The 21,290-nt window shown below is 39.1% G+C and overlaps 1 protein-coding gene across 1 annotated transcript in view; it reads right to left on the bottom strand.

Moving 5' to 3' along the window:
• LOC119138037 (metabotropic glutamate receptor 4-like) overlaps positions 1 to 21,290 on the bottom strand; it is an 87,810-nt gene that overhangs the window by 6,133 nt on the left and 60,387 nt on the right. Inside the window, exons 4-9 of the mRNA XM_037277724.1 lie at positions 14,472 to 14,607; positions 12,641 to 12,795; positions 11,606 to 11,746; positions 6,488 to 6,688; positions 2,708 to 2,844; positions 430 to 1,365 (exon numbers count right to left, since the gene is read on the bottom strand). Coding sequence (XP_037133619.1) covers positions 430 to 1,365; positions 2,708 to 2,844; positions 6,488 to 6,688; positions 11,606 to 11,746; positions 12,641 to 12,795; positions 14,472 to 14,607 — 1,706 coding nt within the window. The remainder of the gene's footprint in view (positions 1 to 429; positions 1,366 to 2,707; positions 2,845 to 6,487; positions 6,689 to 11,605; positions 11,747 to 12,640; positions 12,796 to 14,471; positions 14,608 to 21,290) is intronic.

Raw genomic sequence — 21,290 nt, 5'->3', positions numbered from 1 at the left:
CCCCCTGAGAGATTGCCACCTTATTGTGGTCAGGGGGTTTGCGTGCCTCAGTGACCCTAAGAGCAATACCAGCAGAAGCTTTAATCTTCAGGTGGGACACCCAAGCTGGACAGGTCTTAGTGTAGAGGCCTGACAGAGTGCAATCCACTTCTCCAGGTTGAGATCTGGACACACAGCTAACAACCGCCGTGAAGAAAACACTAACAGTGTTGAAAATGTGTAAAAAAAAAAAAAGAAAAAAAAAAAAGAACATGCACACATTTCTGACTGCCCCCTTCACATCTCTGACTGCCCCCTCTTATGTGCATTCCTAGAACCGGCCCTGAGTCAAATACGACAAACAATAGTCAAGTGGCCATTTTGCACACAGGAAATAAAATAACTCAATATTGACTTCTAACACGTGCGAGTCAAATAATATTTATTTACCTTTTCTGCCGATTGTGACGTCCCAAAGAAGATGGGGATAAAGGCAAGCCATACTATGCAGGTGGTGTACATGGTGAAGCCGATGGGTTTGGCCTCGTTAAACGTCTCCGGAACCCCTCTGGTCTTGATGGCGTAAACCGTGCAGGTGACCATTAAGAGCATGCTGTATCCCAACAGACAGATGAGAGAAAGGTCCGATATGTCGCACTTTAAAACTCCGCGGGCCGTATCGGGATTGGCCGTGCGTTGGTCTTCGTAGTCGATGATGGCTTGCGAGGGGTCGACGCCAAACCAGATACACACCCCGAGGAGTTGCACTGAAATCAGGCTGAACGTGATGACTAACTGTGAGGCCGGGGAAATTAAGCGAGGGGCACTGACTGACATCTTGCCTTGCTCAAAAATTCTGTAGATACGATTTGTCTTCGTGAGCAGGGCTGCATAGCTGATACTCATACCCAGGCCAAGAAAGATCCTGCGCAGTGAACATATAAACACATCAGGAGCGGAGATCATGAGGAACGTTGTGGCATAGCACAAGAAGATACCAGTCAGAAGCACGTAGCTCAGTTCTCGACCCAACGCCTTGACAATGGGTGTGTCGTTGTAGCGCACAAAGGTAACAACCACAAACACGGTTGCCATGATGCCCAGGACGGCGATCAGGACGGGGATGACGGCCCACGGAGAGCTCCACTCCAGCTTGACGATAGGAATGGGAATGCAGCCAGTGTGGTTGTCATTGGGCCGAAGGTCGAAGCGACACATCTTGCATGTGTAAGTGTCTGCCTGGTACTGGTAGCCGTCACAATTCTCACAGTGCCAACAGCACGGTATTCCTTTCACAATTTTCTTGCGCTGGCCAGCGCGACAGGGTTGACTGCAAATGGATGAGGGCACTTCTTGTGTTTCACCTGGCCACTGCATTTCATCTGTCTGTCGGAGGATGGATAAAATCAAAAAATCAAAAAACATTCCTTTGGTACAACAATCTACATTCTTATTTCTTTTACTTTTTTAAATCCTAATACTTTAAATTATTTACTGACTGCAAAGTCAAATATTTTTGTTCTCTCGTGACTTTAAGGAAACAAATAGAAAAATTCTACCTTCTAAGAGTGAGAAGTATAATATTAAGGACTGTTGATGAATTACAGTTGACCAACAGAATCTTTTAAGCATGACAACACATTATGTGAAAGCCAACAAAATTAAAACAAAAAAAATATTCCCCCTCAAAAAATAATCTAATGGCTTCTGTTGGCCCATGGTCTCTAAATACTTTCAGATAATGATGACATGCGAAAATGAAGCTTCAAATTTGCTTCATGAAACAGTTGTTTTATTTTTTCACTGTTAGTTTGATCAAATGATTTAAGAAATGGCACATCAATGTTCTTTCAGCCCAATTTTGAACAGAGTGCCATCTAGAGAAGTCACAAAATATATTTGATTCATGGAGCAAATTGAAACGTAATTTTCAAATCACTTCTTTCAGATGTTCATACGCCAAAATAGTTGTAAAATCCTGCACTCATCTTGTGTTCATGACAACATAGTAAGCCTTACCTCTTCGGATGTGGCAAATATGAACAATGAATGAACTACATAGAATAGTTACTTGAGGGAAATAGGAGTAGATAGAGTTGATCCGTTTTCAGTTTTACGTGTATATCATGTTCCTATGACTTTTGATTGTGTCTGTGTAAAGAGTGAAAGAAAAACTAAAATCAAGTTTATACAACTACAAATCTATAATATAATATAGTTTAGAGGTATTGTTTTTACATCTTCATAGGGTGTTCATGATTATCCTAGGCAGTGCTGGGTGAGTCGATCAGTGCGCAAAAGAAACACGGAACCTTGATGTCTGCAATAATTCAATAGAATACCTGTGCTGTGTGCTGCAACAAAAATAGAGTACCTGGGGGGTTGAGTATAAAAGATTCAGAACCATAAAAAATAAGCAATGCTCATTGTTCCTGTGGTAGTTTGATGTTTGCATATGCGACACTGTTCGTTCAGATGTTTTGCTGGAGAATGAACTGGAGTTTTATTGCACTGACGATGCCAAAAGAAATCAATGCTAAAAGCTTTACTTGCACCTTTACCACATTAAAGTGAATGTTGCTTGTCTGTGAGTTTATGAACTGTTAACATAACCTGAAACCTTAACATTAGCACAACTACATGCATCCATCCATTTTGTCATAGTTAATTAGCGAGTTAGCTTTCCTTTCAAGACATTAGGTTAAATCATTAAGGAAGAGATCCCTACATCCAAGTGCAGATGGTCGGTCCAGTGGCCAATGATTTTATACTCTGTCGTGTTATTTTTCATCTGGTATTGGTAGATTTCATAGCGACCAGGAGCATCTCCGTTCACGTTGAAGACCACGGGCGTGCCAGCAATTCCTGCAGAGGACACAATCATAAAACAAAAATGTGTTATTGTAACAGTGCATTGTTTTATTATGCCCAATGTAAGTGATTTGCAAAATCGGAAATCTCTTGTTTTTGTAATACCCTGAGATTAAATGACTCCGCAGAGCTGTTAATGACAGGATCAAATGGATGTTGACAGCGAGGCTGTTGTGGTTCTTTGACAAGGGTCCACACAGCTGTCTGTTCACGTTCCCATATCACATGCCTTCCTTCCGTTTACTGCCCCATCGCTTGTTATGTTCAAGGTTGTCCTCAGAGTGCAGACAAACGACAGCACTGATTTTAATTACCGCTTTGAGGTCCCTATTGAGGTTTCATCCGTCCTCCCCATGTTCCTTTCTGTTACGAAGCAAACCTTTTGAACCTTCCTTGAATATCAGTGAATTGTGAAGTAGAGCATAAAAGATTAAAGTTCAGTAATCAGCTTCCACGTCTGCGAAAAGTCCTATTACAAGAATCTTCGTCTGTTTTCACTGACAACCGCAAAAGCTTGAAAAGAGATTCTCGGTTAACTTGCAGGCTGAACACATTTTCAATATCGTTCCGCTGTTTCAGTATGATATTCCATTAAAAAGACATATTAGATGTCATTTTATTTCATTTTAATTCATTCTTTGAGCGGTTGAATATCGGATACAGTTTTATGTTGTTTGCCTTCAAACATCAACCACAGTGGCTTTCATGTGATTGCAGGGTAACGTTTTTATTTAATAGCTCTGTGCCGCGCTGGTTAGCACATCCGCCTCACAGTTAGGAGGGTGCGGGCTCTATTCCATCTCCAGCCCTCCCTGTTTGGAGTTTGCATGTTCTCCCCGTGCCTGCGTGGGTTTTCTCTGACACTTTGGTTTCCTCCCACCTCCCAAAGACATGCTTGGTAGGCCGATTGAGCCCCTAGGTGCGAGTGCGAGTGTAGCGGTATAGAAAATGGATGGATGGATGGATGGATGGATGGATGGATGGATGGATGGATGGATGGATGGATGGATGGATGGATGGATGGATGGATGGATGGATGGATGGATGGATGGATGGATGGATGGATGGATGGATGGATGGATGGAGGTTTCACTTGGCTTTTACCACTCAGGAGGAGGACCAATTTATGCAGAATATCCATTATCAGGGGGTCACAAGTATTTTGACTTGGCACTTTGGAGAGTGGTTATGGAGTGTCTGCTTCACTGTCAGTTTGCATTTTCTCCTTCTTGCATGGGTTTTCATGAGACAGTTTATTTCCTCTCACATTTAAAAGATGTCCAGTTTATGGAATGCGCTACATCAGGGGTGTCAAACTTATTTTCACTGAGGGACACATACGTATGAACGATACAATATAAACATAACTAAATGTGACCAAATGTATGAAATTACTCCTTAATGTCAAATAATGCTGAATGTATTATTTATTTAAGTTAAAAATATTACACAGGCATTTGCATAGATCGTTGTTGTTTGGCGGAAAACTTTATGTCCAAATAGGGTCAATTTAATATTTTTTCATAACCTGATGCAAATGATTTGTCCTGACTTTGTTAGTTATTTTAGTGCAATATTAACCAATTTAAAATATCAACAAAAAAATCTTGAGAACAAATGCATTACCCTCTTGGGATCAGAATCAGCACCTCCAAATCTGAATTTTGTTTTGAAAGAAGAATGAGAAGAAATTATGTCAATCTCTCTTAGATAAATATTTCTACCACTGAGATGACTTCTAAAAAAACCTTTTAAATCTTAAAATGCCTAATTTAAAGTTATGATGTAACTCTATTCCTCTGTTGATAATTAGCCAAAGAGTATGGTGACTAATGTTGCAGGGAAAAGTGTTCATTTAAATTTGTACACTGATAATGTAGCTATTTATGATGCTGTCTGAAGTGGACCCAATTTATTTGATTTGTCACGAAATACAGCACAACATGCTTGCCACATGAACGCTGTAATTTAATAACAACAATATTATTCTGCTAAATATTTTCTTCAAATGAAGACTGCTAAGCATTAGGGGCAACATCAAATGCTGATTCTCTTAACATTTTTATTCAATTTTTTAAATTAAAGCATGTAAGGCTGGTTTAATAACTGTGCAGAGATGTCAACTAACACTTTCAGATTCTTCTGATTTATGCACCCATGTAAGCATGGCCTCTTTCAATCTCTTTCATTTCCTCCAGTAAAGTCTGAGCTACTCACTCTAATGTCCATGCTACAGTGATCCCGAGTGGTCCATCCACAAAGTTAAATCAGACCAGGCATCAATAACGGCTTTAAGTATAAATGTGACAGCAAATATTGAATCTTGCGCATGAAGCCGTGCTTTACTGTCTTATTAGGGAATTATAATGTTCCCCCATAAAAGACAATATTTTGCTATAAAGGGCTCTAAGTACGTCAGTAATTATTGAGTGCATAGTTAAGATTATGTAGGATACATGTCAAGTGTGTCCATCAATGCATATCAACGCAATCTTGGTTCATAGCTTGGTTTCTCATTTCCTTTAGTCAGCAGATATGGAAAATTCCCATCGTTTTCCAGGATTGTGTTGATGATTCCATTTTGTTTACCTACACAGCTTTTAAATTCATTTGTGCTCCTGAAAGAAAGTCAGGTTACTGTATACTATTATTATGAAATACGTACATTTGAATTCCAATTCCATGTTATGAATAATTCTAGCTTAATGCAATGTTTAGGGAACATATCTACAGTATTTTGTAAATTTGTATAATGTTTACACCAAGGCATACTGTACTATGTATGACTCAATGTATGTATGACTCAATGGGATTTTCTTTTTTTTTTTTTTAAATGAGGAATGACCTGCTTAGATCCCAATAAGGTCACTTGGGCTCGGGTCAACAACGTTTTTGAAAAGGAGGCCTGATGAGTTACTAGACAAGTGTTTTGAAAATCTATGTATAAAAAAGGTTGACTGCATTGTTAAAGGCTAATATCGTTTTTTAATCCCAACTCCAGTCTCCTCTTAAAACATTATCTGAAATCCTAACCCACTCTCTAAGAGCCAACTGTGCACGATCTGGTGGGTGTTTGTAGACCTTGGAAATTATTTTGTCACTTCCTTCTATACTGTAATTCCCATCAAGACTAATCCTCGGGGCTGTCAACCGCTGGTTCCCATGTGGAGGCTGGCGACTAACATGTACTCCCACAACTAATTCCCAAATCATTTTCTATGGGAAAAAAGTCCAAAACTAACTAAAGTTGACCTCACGTGTGTTCCTTTCCTATCTGCACCACAATAAAACCATTGCCGTTCTTTAAGTTTAACAGGAGCATAAATATACAGCAAGTACAAATTACCGGTGCTTGTTTTGTTTGATGTGCTGCCTACTGCTCTTCTTCTCCTTGTGTATAATTACAACCCAATAGAGAATGTATTTTAAAAACAAAGTTCACTTGTGAGAAGACAAAGAAAAACACTCTCCTGCTTTTAATTGTCAAGCCAATGGCCAGCCTCTCGGAAGAATTTCTATTCAGCAGCCAGATACTTGGAGACCAACATATAATCACGAAAGTATACACCTTGGATGTTGGTAGGACAACATACTTCATCTTGGTTCTCTTGTACTTTGCTATATCATGAATACATACCTGAGAAATTGACATTTCGAATGTATTTGAGCAGCAATGTGCCATTGATGGCATCCATCTTGGAGCAGAGGCCAACTTTCCCCGGGCAGAGATCTTTATGCATGTTGTGCAAAGCGTGAGCCATGGCGTAAACTGCATCAATCACAAACTGGACCTTTCCCTCTTGTTCATAGGATGAATCTTTACCGATCCTCTCGTGATCTGGTGATGAAAGTACAAAGGGAGATCATACATGGGAATGAAGAAAACAAAAGTGGACAATAACAAAATCAAGAAGACGTACCATATTTTTCGGACCATAAGTCGCAGGTTTTTTCATAGTTTGGCTGGGGGTGCGACTTATACTCAGGAGCAACTTATACGTGAAATTATTAACACATTATTACTTGATCATTAACATATTACTTACTCAATAGTATATCACTTCACGTGTTGTTTTCACACTAAACCGCATAAGGGCGCTCTAGGCCTCTGGAATAATTGGAACTGCAACTGACGATGAGTCTGACGTCAGCGCCGCATTTACTTCCGAAGTCAGCGGAGTTGTTTATAAGTGACACAGAGGATGAAGATTTCGAAGTATTTAATGATTTGGAGTGACAGATGGTAAACTTATTTATGTTATAGTTATTTGAATGACTCTTAATATGTTACGTCAGGCACGATCTCAGTTCCTCTTTTATGTGTTTATGTAATGTTAGCATAACGTACCGTTCAGCCTGTTGCCTATTAATGTCTGTTCTTGGTGTTGAATTTTGTCAAATAAATTTCCCCCAAAAATGCGACTTATACTCAGATATGACTTATATATGTTTTTTTCCCCCCTTTATTGTGCATTTTATGTGCGCCTTATACTCCGGTGCGCCTTATACTCCGGAAAGTATGGTAATCATTTTAATTATGAGGCCATTACGGCAAGCTAGGAATTGAAGACTTATTGATAAGACTTGGTGCCCTTCATTTAATGAGCAAAGGAGCTTATGTCTCAATCACAATGCATCTTACCACCGTCTCCAGATATCGACCCCATAATATTCTTCATGGAACATATCTCTTGTCTAACGTCTTGTTTTTGCGATCCGTTTGTCTCAACCAAGCTCAAATCCATTAATCAACAAGAGACAAGATGATTGAGTGGTGATCCAGGAGTGGAGGACAGAGCATCATTCTTCAATATTACCATAGATAAAGGATGATGTTTGTATATTAATCTTAGCCAAGCTTGTCTTACTATTTTGAAAATGTGTCATTTTGCAAAGTTCAGTTGGCAAGCTTATCCTTTGCTGGAACACAGAAAGAGATGAATCAGATAACACAGAAGACTACACGAGAGTAAGCGCCGTCTGGATTTCTTTCATAAGCCTTAATTGTAAGTTGTCTGTGACAGTCTTTGTAATCAATACAAAGACCCAAATTCAAATTTGGGAAAGAGAACGCTGAGACAGGAGTGCATGTGCCCAGATGGAATACAATGTCTTAAGAGGAGGAAGATTGGTTCTTTTAAGTCACTCTTGGAATATAATGAGGCGAAAGGTTCCCAAGGATTTCTGTCCTGATGCAGTAAAATTACAGAATAGCCAATCAATATCCTCCAATGATGGAGCTGCATTGTCAGCCTTCCATGTGTCGACCTTGTGGGTCATTGCAAGTGGGTGGTAACAATAATGTGAGCCAGCAGTACTCTCTCGTTGCATTTTTTCTAACAAAAACTGAACATTAAAAAATAACAATCTTGAGTGCTTATTTTGGGCATAGCAAAATATTGTGACCGTTTTACACATTACAGTATTTTGATGCACTCACACTTTCTTCAGATCCAAAGCATTCAGTATTGTCACTCGTCAGACACAAATTCACCAAGGTCAGATGTTGTGAACTACAAAATTGTATAAGATGCTAATAAAGAATAATTCACAATAAGAAAAAATATGATAACCACAGCGATGACTTGCTCTTGGGTGTTGAAGTAATACTTGCTGGATGTTGGTACAGAATATGCTTAGATGGAGAGATTTGAGAGAATCAAACAGCATGTCAAACACTGTTTATTTATTTTCTTGATGCATTATGTGAATGTGAAAATTGGGCTGTGGTTTTGATGACTCACCTTAATGACTCACGCCTGCAAGGATGCAAAGCTCGCTTCATTCAAACTGAAACCTTACTGGCCAGTCAGACTACATTAAATGAAGCAGGCATACTCATCTCTTAAATCTAATCCAATGATCATGAAGCAGGGCAAATAATTATATATGGACTTTTTGTGTAGAGTAGAAATGGTTTGACCAATGTCGTGCCCTTTATGGACCGAAGCGACTGACAAAACCATGATAGCGTGGAACATTTGTCTGGCTTGTGACACATTCAAGGTTATATCAGCAATTCATGACCCTCCGTCTGTGTAAAACTGAATCACATTTTATGCTTCAATAGTGTGAAACAGTGTGAACTGTGTGTCTGTGGGGAAAGAATTATTGAATTCTCTTCTTGCCTGCAAGAAGTTCAATGTACATTTAATCCTTGTAACCTGAAGGTTTATTTTATTTTCACTGTTAAAATCTTTTGTTATATATTTTATTATTAATACTGCTTGTTTAGTTTTATATTTTGGAATGAGGCTCATGATCTGATGCCTTTGGGTGATCATGCTGTCCTGTATATGTCTGACCTTTTAGCATACTGAGCAGTCATGTATCCCCCAGGTTTTAATGTCTTGCTAAATCCAGTTTTAGCTCCAGACTCCAAAGAGCATGCGACCTAAAAGGTCACATAAAAGGGTAGTTCTACTAGTACATACCCCCCAAAAAAAAAAAAAAAAAAATATATATATATATATATATATATATATATATATATATATATATATATATATATATAAATAAATTAATTTGGTGTTCAAGAAGTCTGTTTTCAAACTTGAGTCCTGAAAAAGAGGGGGTCGTCTTATAATCAGGGTCGTCTTATATTCGGGCCAATACGGTATGAGCTAATTCTCCTGGACAAAACAAAACAGCAACAGGTACATATAGTCATTTGTGGCCTTCGGCGAATTAGATTTTATACAATTCAAGTTGTGTGTTTTCACTTCTTTTTCAAAGTCAGAGAACCCGTCAAGGAGAAAATGAAAGCGCAACAACGGCGCAACAGAAGGCGACGGCGTATATGTTGGCAGTGTTTGAGACACCCAGGGGCATGGATGTTGAAATAGTTGCTGATTTTGTCCGAACCCTGAGGCTATCATTCAACCTTGCTGACTTTTGGAAAAGCAGCTTTCCAGCCAGACCAATCATTTCCATGCTTTACCGATGCTCGAGGTATCAGGTTAAATAATCTCACAGCAGACACACCATTTTTTTTTATTTACGGTCATAAGCATGGTATCCTGATTAAATAACACTTCGGAATAATTTTATACAGAATGAAATATATATATATATATATATATATATATATATATATATATATATATATATATATATATATATTAAAAAAAAAAGAAATCATGCTGTCTTTCAAAGCATACGTGAAGCTCTTTGTTTCCATATTCATTACTAACTTAACCAATTATGAAAAGTGCACAAGGTCAGACTTGGAAAGAGAATAATGTCCTAAATAATTGCATGGTCATCTAATTATTTTGGCTCATGAAGAATATTACATTCTCCATTCCAGTGGTTCTTACCCTGGGCTTTATTGAAAGAGCTGAATAATTTTCAGGGGTTCAGCAGAGTTTGAGAGTTCGAGTGAGTGTGTTTGTTTTTCTTCCCATTGTAATTTTTGTACATCCTCAAATGATATTGTCACTTATTCGTGGGCCTTGTACTTTGTTCCATCATTACAAATAACTGCTATTTACTATCTGCTTCTTTTATCAGCAAATGAGGATGATGTTAACGTTATTATAAAATAAGAGGGTTTCTGAGTTCTCCAATGTTCCTTTACATGCTTGCTTTGATGGTTGTCCCAGATGCAATTTATGAATTTATCTGCGTGCGTACGTGTATGCTGGGCTTGTACGACTAATGTTCTTGTAAAACGTACAGCGCATTACAGAATATACACCGACTGACAAGTCTGTTGGAACATTCTGATAACTTGCATAACATTTTTAAATGGATGCCTGCTTCTGCTTTTGTGGTTAAGGTAATAATGTTGATGCGGTGGACTTGTTTATGGCCATATTTACTGTAGCGCTCTTTCATATTGGTTAATGAATACCTTTCTCATAGTGTCAATTGAAACCGAACATTATGATCATTGTAATGGCGGAACATTATTCGGTGCAATTCGTCATAATGTTGCGGCTGTTTGGTGCATGATATTAATTATGTATTAAATGCCATAATGATTCAAAAATACTGCGATTGGCATCCCGTCTGCTGCCCAAAGACTGCTGAGAGAGGCTCCAACAAGCCCGTCACCCTCATGAGGATAAAGCAGTTCAAAAAATGGATGGATGGATTATAAAATATTCTTCTATCACAAGCACTCTGACACAACATTATGCAAAAAGATCATAGGAAATGTTTTTTGAATTGACTTTATATTCTGTATAGCGCTATGTGCGAATGCGAGCAGCCCATGTCTCCCGAGCACAATGAGGATTAGTTACAGAGGTTGAACAGGAAATGGGCTGATGCAAATGTATTAGGAGATGAAAACCTCTCTCCTCTTTGTGTTTTGCGACTCTTTACCATGCTGGGAATGCATCTGTTAGGTATGTGATTAAACCATTACTGGCTGTAGCTGCAAATCAGCCTGCGAGCATTGCAGTGTCGCATACTGAATCAGTGGGAGACAGTCTGGGGGATCCCTCTGACTTTAATGCCCTAAAGGCTTGTTGTCAGCATACTTTATTGGATTTACTTTCGATTATATTTTCAGCGCATGGGGTTTGTCGTCTTCCACAAGATAGGCAGCACACACAAAATCATTCATTTCAACAAAATTAGAGGCTCACCTTTGCTTCTCTACATCCATTACATTTTGGATGGATATGAGTGTGAAGTGTGCTTCTGAAATCCCAGAGGCTTTATAAATATACCTCAAATTACATGGTGATTGATTGAGAGTATTCCTATGCCTGAGTGCAGCTGGTTTTATTGCGTGTGTACTCACTTGTGCACTTTTTGATGCCAGAGCCTTTCTTCACAGCATGTCGACTAAGTTTGCACTGGAAGTTGTTCTCCCAAAACTCGGCGAACCAGATGTTTCGCCTGTTGTTTTCCAGTGTTCGACTGATGAAGTAGCGGTCAAACCCTAAAAGAGAAGTTTCAGAATTATACTTACAGACCTAAATCAACTGTTTTAGTTATTTTCCACAAAGTCAATCTGTGTCATTATCAAAGTTAGTGTAATGGTGAGAAGATCAGTGCCACTAGCTGGAACTTATCTCACTGACGGAGACATTGCAATGACTGATCAATCAATTCTGACTGATCAGGTCTGGGCTCTGAATGGAGCAATCACGAATGTTCACAGAGTTGTCCTGAAGCCACTCTTTTGATATACTGGCTAGGGGCTTAAGGATTTTCATCCTGCTGAAAGATGATACATCGCTCTTGTCTGAGTCAAAAGGGCTCTGGAGCAGGTATTCATCCGAGATGATCTGTATATTGCTTCACTTTCCCACAATTCCGACTAATCTCCCTGTTGCTGTCACATAAAAATATTCTCACACTGCTAAGCATTGTTGCGATGTTACTTGTTGGGCGGTGCCAACTTTTCTGAACATATCGCCTGGCATTTATATAAAAAATGTCAAACATCGTCTTTTGTCTTTAAAATCAACCAATGCGGGGCTTTTAGGCGAAATCAAGGGTGTCTTATCTCTACCTTGAACTAAGGAGTTGATTCTATCTGGTCCCACTACAGACCTGATTGGTGGATTGCTGCAAAGATGGTTGTCATTATGAAGGATATTTCCTCTTTACTCTGAGGAAGGCTTGAACTCCGACAGAGTGAAGACTGGGTTCTTTGTTGCCCCTAAGAGTAATGCCCTAACCCTCCCCCCCCTTATAGGTGCGCCTTATAATGCGGAAAATACGGTATGTCAGTTATGTAACATGTTTTATATTTTTTCTCAAGGTATTGTCCTTACTATGTGTGTAGGTGGAATGTTGTACAACATAATGTTTTTCAATTTCACAGCACCTTTGATGGATTGTCGTTTTGGCAGGATGGTTACAGCACCTTCAGCCATCTCTTCCTGGTTCAGTATTGGGGAGATTTTGGACCCCCAGCTGTCTGAACCTACCCAGATAAAATGGCCTGTTTGATTGGCCTTCTTTGCCGCTTGGAGCAGCCGCCTAAAAGACATGAAAGGCTTTGTAAATTTGGGCAGCATGTTGTTATTTGGTGATCTATTTAATGCAAGCAGGCATTTATCACCTGAAAGCATAAGGTTGTTATTCAATTGCACCCCAAAGAGTCAGCAAAGGCACTATACAGGTAATTCCATGTCTAGAATACTCTATTGACTCTAGGTGTATTTGCATATAAAGGCAATAGAAATGAGTGGCCTCCAAAGGCGGAAAATATCCTTAGAGTACATTCAGGTTTTTGCACAATCACCCCCGTGCCACATTTGTCCAGGCTTGCTGCCAATGGAAGTAAATATAAGGCCCTGTGCAGGCGCAGTTGAAAGCTGGAGTGTAGCAACATCAAAATTTTAAAATGCCATCTGGCCTGTGCGACTTTACTGACCCTCAATGCTCCTACAACACAAGCAACTTATTGTATTGTAGATGCATCCTTTATACTCGGAACTAGCTGTCAGAAGAAATATTATCAGTCTGAAAAGTTCCATGCAAGGCCACTATATCCTTGGGGCTACCATTTTTATGACCACAAGGTTGTGTACTTGATGAGGAATAATAGGGGGGGAAAAGTCTAATTTCCACAAGTGTGTTATGTGCCCTTTAGACCAAATTGTGAGGAATAGATTTTCTCACCACATGACAATGGTGGCAGATAAGTGAGCTCTGGAATGTTTAAGCGAGAAGTAAAAGTATGTATTCCACTTGGGAACTTTGTACTTTGAGTTCCCTTCCCCCATTCAATTTTCTACAATTAAACTATATATTATATATTTTAATATGATATACATATTATTTATATAAATATTATATTATTTATTTATTTTATGTTTTTTATTTAATTCATATTTTTGCAATATCAACCCTATTTATAGCAATTAAATGCAACAAGTACCCAATTAATTAGTCAGACTGAAACTTTAACAGTACAACTACAGGGTTCCATTTTCATTGTTTTCAACAATATGCATCCAAATTCTGAAATAATAAATTTGACAGACAAGTTGAAGAAACCAGCAAAACCAATGTTGCACAACAAGCCCACTCAACTAAAGAACCCAAAGTAATTCATCTGCAATGTGCAATGTACCTTGCGCTTCATTAATAGGACACTCTATTCAGAGCTAACTGCACAGGGTTCAAGGATGCAGCGGAAGTGTGCAGATCAGATCCCACTGGCTTTGGGTAATTACTATATATCCACACAAGGAGCCGTTATCTGGATGGGATTAAGTCAATGAGCAGCGGGACTTCTGGCCTTGTCATCACCAAGGGACCGCCCTAATTCACTGGCCCCGAGAAATACACTAGCCTACTAAGTGCTTGCCAGGGGACAACTTCCCTTACAAAGCTACAACAGTACTGTGTGTGATGATTATGCCTACAACTAATTATTCTTAATGGAGACAATCAGTCTTAAAACCAGATAATGAATTGGAACAGATATATTTTAGTCGGCACAAGGGGGACTTTAGTATTTCAATAAATGGAAACCTGTTTGTTTGAATGACAAAGGCATTCATTTTATGATGTACTCTTCAATAAAATTGTAGAAACATTTAGTGAAAGGTTACTCGTATAATGCTTCAAATGTTGGAGGAGCTAAGATTATACGCAACAAGACACAAACTACACATGACTACACAACATGATCTCATTTAACTTACCTGATGTCATCCTCGTTGGCAAATATAATGACCACCCGGGCGTTTGGGTTCTCACTTAGCCTGCGAATTATCTTGTCAAACTCCCCAGCTTTTGGTTCACGTGGGATTTTCACAGACTGGGAAATGCAGAGGTCACCTAAAAAGGGAGACAATTACAAAACATTTTGTCGTTAAAATGCCAATGATAACTTCAATTTCATAGTCCAACCTTTAGTGAGATTCTGTGTTTAGTGCGAGGGATAGCGGTGGACTTATTTTATTCAAGTGGACTCATTGTTTTTGTCTTTGACATTCTGGAATTTGGTCTTTCAATACATTAGAAAAATTCCATTGTATTGTCCAGTTAATTCAATGATTTATTCTTGGGATACACTTCAATAATTGCCCTCTGAGTGGTAGAGAGGAGAGAGTATATGTTCTCTTTGAGATGATCGGCTATTGACCAACAGTCAAAAGGTGACATTGGATTGGTCACCAATGAGGCTTTTAAATTCCCCATGCACAACTTTAATTTTATGTAGCATCTTGTCAAAATGCCAAAGGGACTTAGTGCATGATAATGAATGCTATTCCGTCGACCCTTTATCCAACCCAATAAACAATCAATGCAGGAATAAGACCTTAGTGAGTTCACAGCATACACACGACTCTGACATCAGAAATGCGTGGAAAAGTCTGACCTCAAATTTGAGAAATGAGGTGAGGAAAATAGCGGCTACCGTGAAACTAACTCTGATCATATACATGAAAAGTCACGCTTGATGCTTAACCGTTGGCCTGTACTAACATACAATGTGTAGTCTGTGGAGCCACATTCATCCCACCAGGAGAAGCCCCCGGGGATATCCCAGGACTGTTTCCTGGTTGGCCTGGGAATCGGAAATCCCCCGGAAGAGCTGGATGAAGTGGCTGGGGCCAGAAAAAAAGGCCTGTACCAAAGCTGCTAACCCTGTGACCCTACCCGAGATTAGCAGAAGAAAATAGATGGAACAAGTGAGTCTTTTATGTCTACGTCCATGTACTATCTTGTATTCAAGTGTATGCAGAACAGAAGAAACATCATAGACTTTTGCAATTATTTGTCCATATGTACCATTACCACTCTCTCCATGGCCATGGATAGGCAAAGCCTTGGTGAAACTGAAGTAGAGGTTATCAGCCCCCCTTTCTCTATCATTACACTTACACTACTCTTAGAGGCTCATGGGAAATTTAGCGGCGGTTCTCTGCTCTCTGAGACTCTATCAATCATTGAATTCTATGCCTTTGCTTCACCGGTACTTCAGTCCCCCATTCCCACAACATCTGCTATGTGGAAGCAGAGCACTCATCCCTTCCTTTTCGTCTCTCCTCACATCACTGGCAGCCGCCAGCCACCTCGGAAGAGAATAGAGGGAGGAGACAAGGGGATAAGAGTCCAGCCGCTGGGAGTTGGGCCACAATGCACTTGACTGGTTCGTTAGTTATTTTGTTAACAAAGCAATTTGATTCTCTGCTAACACAATCTTTTGTCAATGTGTGCATCTTCATATTGGTCATTGAAAGAAGTCTTCCCTGGACTGGAAGGACGTTGCTGAACTTGTGATAAATGAACTGACCTAAATCTGTCTCTTCACTCTTTGATTACTGTTTACAGAAAAGCCCCTGTGCAAATATAGTACGTACATCCGACAGTCTTTATAGTCAAATTTATGCTGCCTCAAAATAGTTTGACGATTCAATCTAACGATTTCAAGAAGCTCTAAAGCATAGGTGTCAAACTTAAGGCCCGGGGGCCAGATACGGCCCACCACATCATTTTATGTGGCCCCCGAAGACAAATTTTGCATCGATTTTGTGTCATTACTAAAATTACAAATTGATTTCACTTTTTATAAATAGAGATATTGCTGGCAATTGTTATTGCCATTCATCTTTTTAAACTAATTATTTGTGATTTCAAAACTGGTAAAAGGGACATTTCTTCCAAAGCAGTTTTACACCCAGGAAGTATGTTTTCTAATAACAGCTAATCAGAATACACTTACAAATATCAGATTTTTAACATTTTGTGTTTGTGTTTGTCTCTTCAAGAAAAGCTCTGGAGGCTCAGAATTTTAGAATGATTGCAAAGTTACAAGCTGTGGCCATTGTAAAACCAAACTCAGGTGGCTTTCAACTACATGACGCCTTAAGAAGGAAACTGGTCCCTCTCAAGTCCTGGTAGGTTGCAGGCCAAATAATAATGCTGCACGACTCCTGTCACTTTGTGTGACATGAGAGGCGAGGTGTGACAGCACCTGCAGAATTAAAGCTCAAAGTGACCTTCACGCTGGCAGTGACAGCTTGTGCCAGTGTCACACATTTTCTCTGACAGTTGAATAACGGATGGTGAAAATTATCAAAAGGGTCCAATTTAAGGCTCTTTGAGTCAAAACAGCAGGAATAGAATTAAAAACAAGTAAAACCAATAAACACAATTAAGTGTAAAATTAACAGTTAATATTAAAGTAATCATTTGAATGCTACATTGGCCTGTAAATCAGGACAAGTGATTGTACATTACGTTAGCACTTTTTTTTTTTTACTTCTTTAGCATTGGATCATGTCCTCTGCAGTAAGTCATGGTTGATACGAAATTAAATAATAAACCTGTGGTGGTTATCAAATTAAATAAAGTGGGAAAAAAAACTAGTTGTATTAGGCCCCTGCATAAATTAGATAGATGACTTGATCTAGGCTGTGACCTTTTTCAAATAATTTTTCCACATGAAATAAATCTTTGCCACCTCCGGACATACTACAAATTATTCTACACAAATAGATCACAGTCTATTTTCCTTGAATCACTTAGGTGCCAGAAGAAGTTGTATCACTAAATTTGATTCACCACAATTGATTCTACCATACAGCGATTAACTCAAATTGTCAGTGGCTCAAAGTAAAACGCTTTCTTTTAGCAGCATTTGCCTGTTTTTTGTGAAGATGCTCATAAATAACTTTGCTGAACAATCGGCTGTCGACAGACATCTTTTGTTCGTTAGTTCATGTGGATTCTCGCTTGCAAAGATTCAACCAATAAATAAGCGGGTGGCAACGTAATCTTTCTTGCCACGTTAATGAGCACACTGTGACAGACCCGTACTCCGGGGTGAGCCCCGCCCACCTCTGATAAAGCGAGAGGACGCTTGCTTGCTGCTGATGCAATAAGAGCATGAATATTCATCCTTATGAGAAAATCAGTTTTGGTTAACTGTCAGCATGTAAAGCAAACTGTAAATAACGGTGTTGTCATGTATGATAAGAGTAATAAAAATATAAGAACTGGAAATTGGCAATTCCAGTCCAACTATTTAAAAGACATGTTCATTTATTGCATGGCCTGCTGAAGCCATGCCAGACTAATCAAGCCATGAAACACACAATAAAATGGACAAATTGAAGGATCCCATACTATACTGCAGCAGCCACTCTTGAAAACTTAATGAGGAGTGTATTTCCCTCCCAACACTCATTGCTCCTAACAGCTGACCAGTTCTAAAAATAGCCGCAGGAAAGGAGACGGCAAGGCTCTTCTCTCATGTCTTCCATCGTTTGCCCGATTACATCAACAAATATTAGTTTTTGGTTGACACCTGTGGGTGAGTAGCTGCCTTGATCGTTGCTCACATTTGCATATTGGCTCATTGCAATTGAACAAAAGCTCACGAAGGGTTCCAATGCTAGAAGATATGAGCCATATAAATAAACTGTTCAGTCAATCTGACGATCGTTCTAATCACATTACATTTGTAGCTAGGTAGTCAAAACAACACCCACAGTAAACAGAATTAATTGTTGAACTTGGCAAGAAACATGACAAATATGATCTTCACATTGCATTGCAAAGAGGAAAAAGAAATCACAGCTTCTTTTCAATCATTTAATAAGAAACACTTAATAATTACAGAGCTGTGAATTCCCATCAGCTTTGATGGGGACTTTCAAAGCCCTGTGCAGACCGCACTGTATGCCTGGCTCCGGACCAGTAATCCAACGTGACGAATATCCACAGCCTATGGGACAGCGTGATGAAAACCCCCCAACAAAAATTCACAAAGTGAACAAAAAGACAGTGAAGCTCAACGTTGGCAAATAAATAATACATCCCTCTGATTTGGTAAACTATCACAAAGAATTTATGCAGTTGAATGTGGGCTCCATCTTAATTAAGATTGCAACATGTTTTTCTGCTTCCCAGTCGGCACATGCTGGGATGCTTTGACTTGCTTACTGGCAAAGTGAATTGAAAAACCCCCCCCAGTATTTTCTGCACTATAAGGCGCACTGGATTATAAGGCGCACCTTCATTGAATTTTTTTATTTTAGAAATTATTTCATATATATAGGGTGCACCGTATCAAAAGGCGCATAGAATATAAGATACTGCAACAAACTGGGGTTGACAAGGGTTGCGTTCTGCATGGAGCTGTGCTAAAGGGAATGTCAACCCAGTCAACGAGGTAAAAAAAAGAGTCCAACTCCCATTCCGTATGAAAGTGATACGGTTCTGCTTCTTATTTGGTCCAGCAACCCCACTCATTTTTGATGGTCATAAACATTCTTTAGTTTAAAAGAAAAAAGCGAGTGCGTGCGTTGAGATATATAAATATATATATATACGTATATATATCCCTGAGGAGCTAGTCGGTATCTGTCACTGTACCCTCCTTTTACATGGTGCGCATAACAAGGAATAAATTTCTCCTTGAGCAATCAATTGCAATGTAATACCCTATTACATTTACCGAAGGCTGCGGAGCCACAAATGTCTTTCTTATGAACATTGCTTTGAATTTATCGACAGACACTGACCTGCTGCTGAGATGATATTAGAAATATCGTTCAGTATGTTGCAGAATAATCACACACGCTACACAACAACAATAAACATAATGTTAGCTGTGTATCTCTGTCAAAACCATTGAATGGCATCAAAACTATTATTAAAACTGTAAATAATTTTCTATATACAGACAGACATATTTTTAAGTCTTCTAATAAGACAGGTAGGCTACAGAATGACTCTTTGCTTGTGTGAAACACATTGTGTTGTCTTGTGTATCATATGTGCAATATGAATAAAGCCGCCTTGCCTACAGTATACAGAATTCATTTCAGTGTATTTTTTTCTAAAAGAGGTCAGGTAGTAGAAAAGCACTGCACAGCTGCCATGATGTTTCGATAAATTAGATTTATTTCAGCTATAATAGCTAGAATATACTATTGAATATTTTAAGTGAAAGATTATTCAATACATCTTTGCAACAAGAAAAACTGTTTGCAACTCTTTGCAAACTTTTAGGAACCATGACGAGATCCCAACATTCGCTACGTGCACAAACCCTCAGTGAGATACAGGCTTTATAAACAACATGGTCTTTGGACACTGGTAGCAAAGAAATCAGCTCAAACTTACAGTATATTGATGACAGAGCTAACAATGCAATAAGGTCCTGTAAAGCCTAGCACTAGTCACACTCTGGCCTCAAAGTTGATGGATCAACTAATAACATGTGTTGGCATTGCTGTTTTCTTAAGCTGAACGGCAACCGGTTTCATCTGTCAGCAAGTCTGCTCTCACGTCAGCATACTGGAGGCTCATGAGTGAAAGTGGATGCTCTCCGTTTATCCCCTACATTGTTGAAACTTGCAATGGACAAAGCTAATCGAGAATATTGTGAATAATATCAGATGTCAACATTCAGGCCCGGAGTGGCAAGCCTGGAGCACAGGGAGAATTCCTGGTGGGCCAAGCTTCTTTAAGGGCTGCCTGGGGCGACTCTTCCGGTCCACAAAAAAAATTCCTACAGCCCGCAATTCTGTTTAAAAGTCAGTAAATTAAATACCGTTGGTAGAACGAGCTGGGTTTTCACCTTCTCGTTGCAGCTATGTTTTCCATATTCGATGTGACGGGTATGCATTTGTGATTTACATAATACCGACTGCACCACCTTGGTTACAAAGGGTATCAGCAAAAATCACATAATTTATTACCCAAAGGTAGAAATAATTTAATACACGACTAGAAACGACACCACTGTAACTATAATGCACTCTGTCTGTACAAAATAATACACTGAGAACATCCTTTTGCATGAAAATGAATCCCACAGAGGTCCTGCCTACATTTCGACATGGTCGCTTTAGAATGTGGACCTTTTTAACAGAAAAGTTAAAGTAGGTCTGATAAGTTAAACATTATGTCATGAAGATTTGATGTGAATCATTTTCTGTCTTGCGATACAAGAGTCATGAACCCACTTTGTCGACAAGCATGACGACTAATAGAAGATAAGATTATTTTGACTCACAGTCACTGCCACAAAAGATTTGTCTGTCTGCAAAAAAGATTTAAAAAATCAAACTATTTTCTAGTACGTCAAGTTCCGAGCTAAACTAGTTGATTTGTGGGTATGTTGACCTGCACATTTCCTTTTGGATATATTTTGTAGTAAGCAAGTGTCCCGATCTCGGCGTATACCACAATTGACATGATTTTGCCTGCTCAGCAAGTCTGCGCCAACATTTTGTTTGTAACCACAGAATCACAGCGGCTGTTAGGTGAGACGGGCAAAATTTTAGAAACGCTACTCAGCACGAAGCAGTGCCACCCCCACACCACCGCAAACAAAAACCACAATCACAAACATATTGATAAGTCAATACGTTGATGAGATCGTCAATCCAAAGCATTTTTTTGTGATAGTTATTGAGCGATGTTTATTGGTTGGTGAATTCGGACTCGAGAAATACTGGATCCTGTATGAGATTTTTTTTTATCTCATTTCAAATTCACAT

This window comes from Syngnathus acus, chromosome 2 (genome assembly GCF_901709675.1).
Source record: "Syngnathus acus chromosome 2, fSynAcu1.2, whole genome shotgun sequence".
Classification (NCBI taxonomy): domain Eukaryota; kingdom Metazoa; phylum Chordata; class Actinopteri; order Syngnathiformes; family Syngnathidae; genus Syngnathus; species Syngnathus acus.
This window is presented reverse-complemented; position numbering and strand designations above follow the sequence as displayed.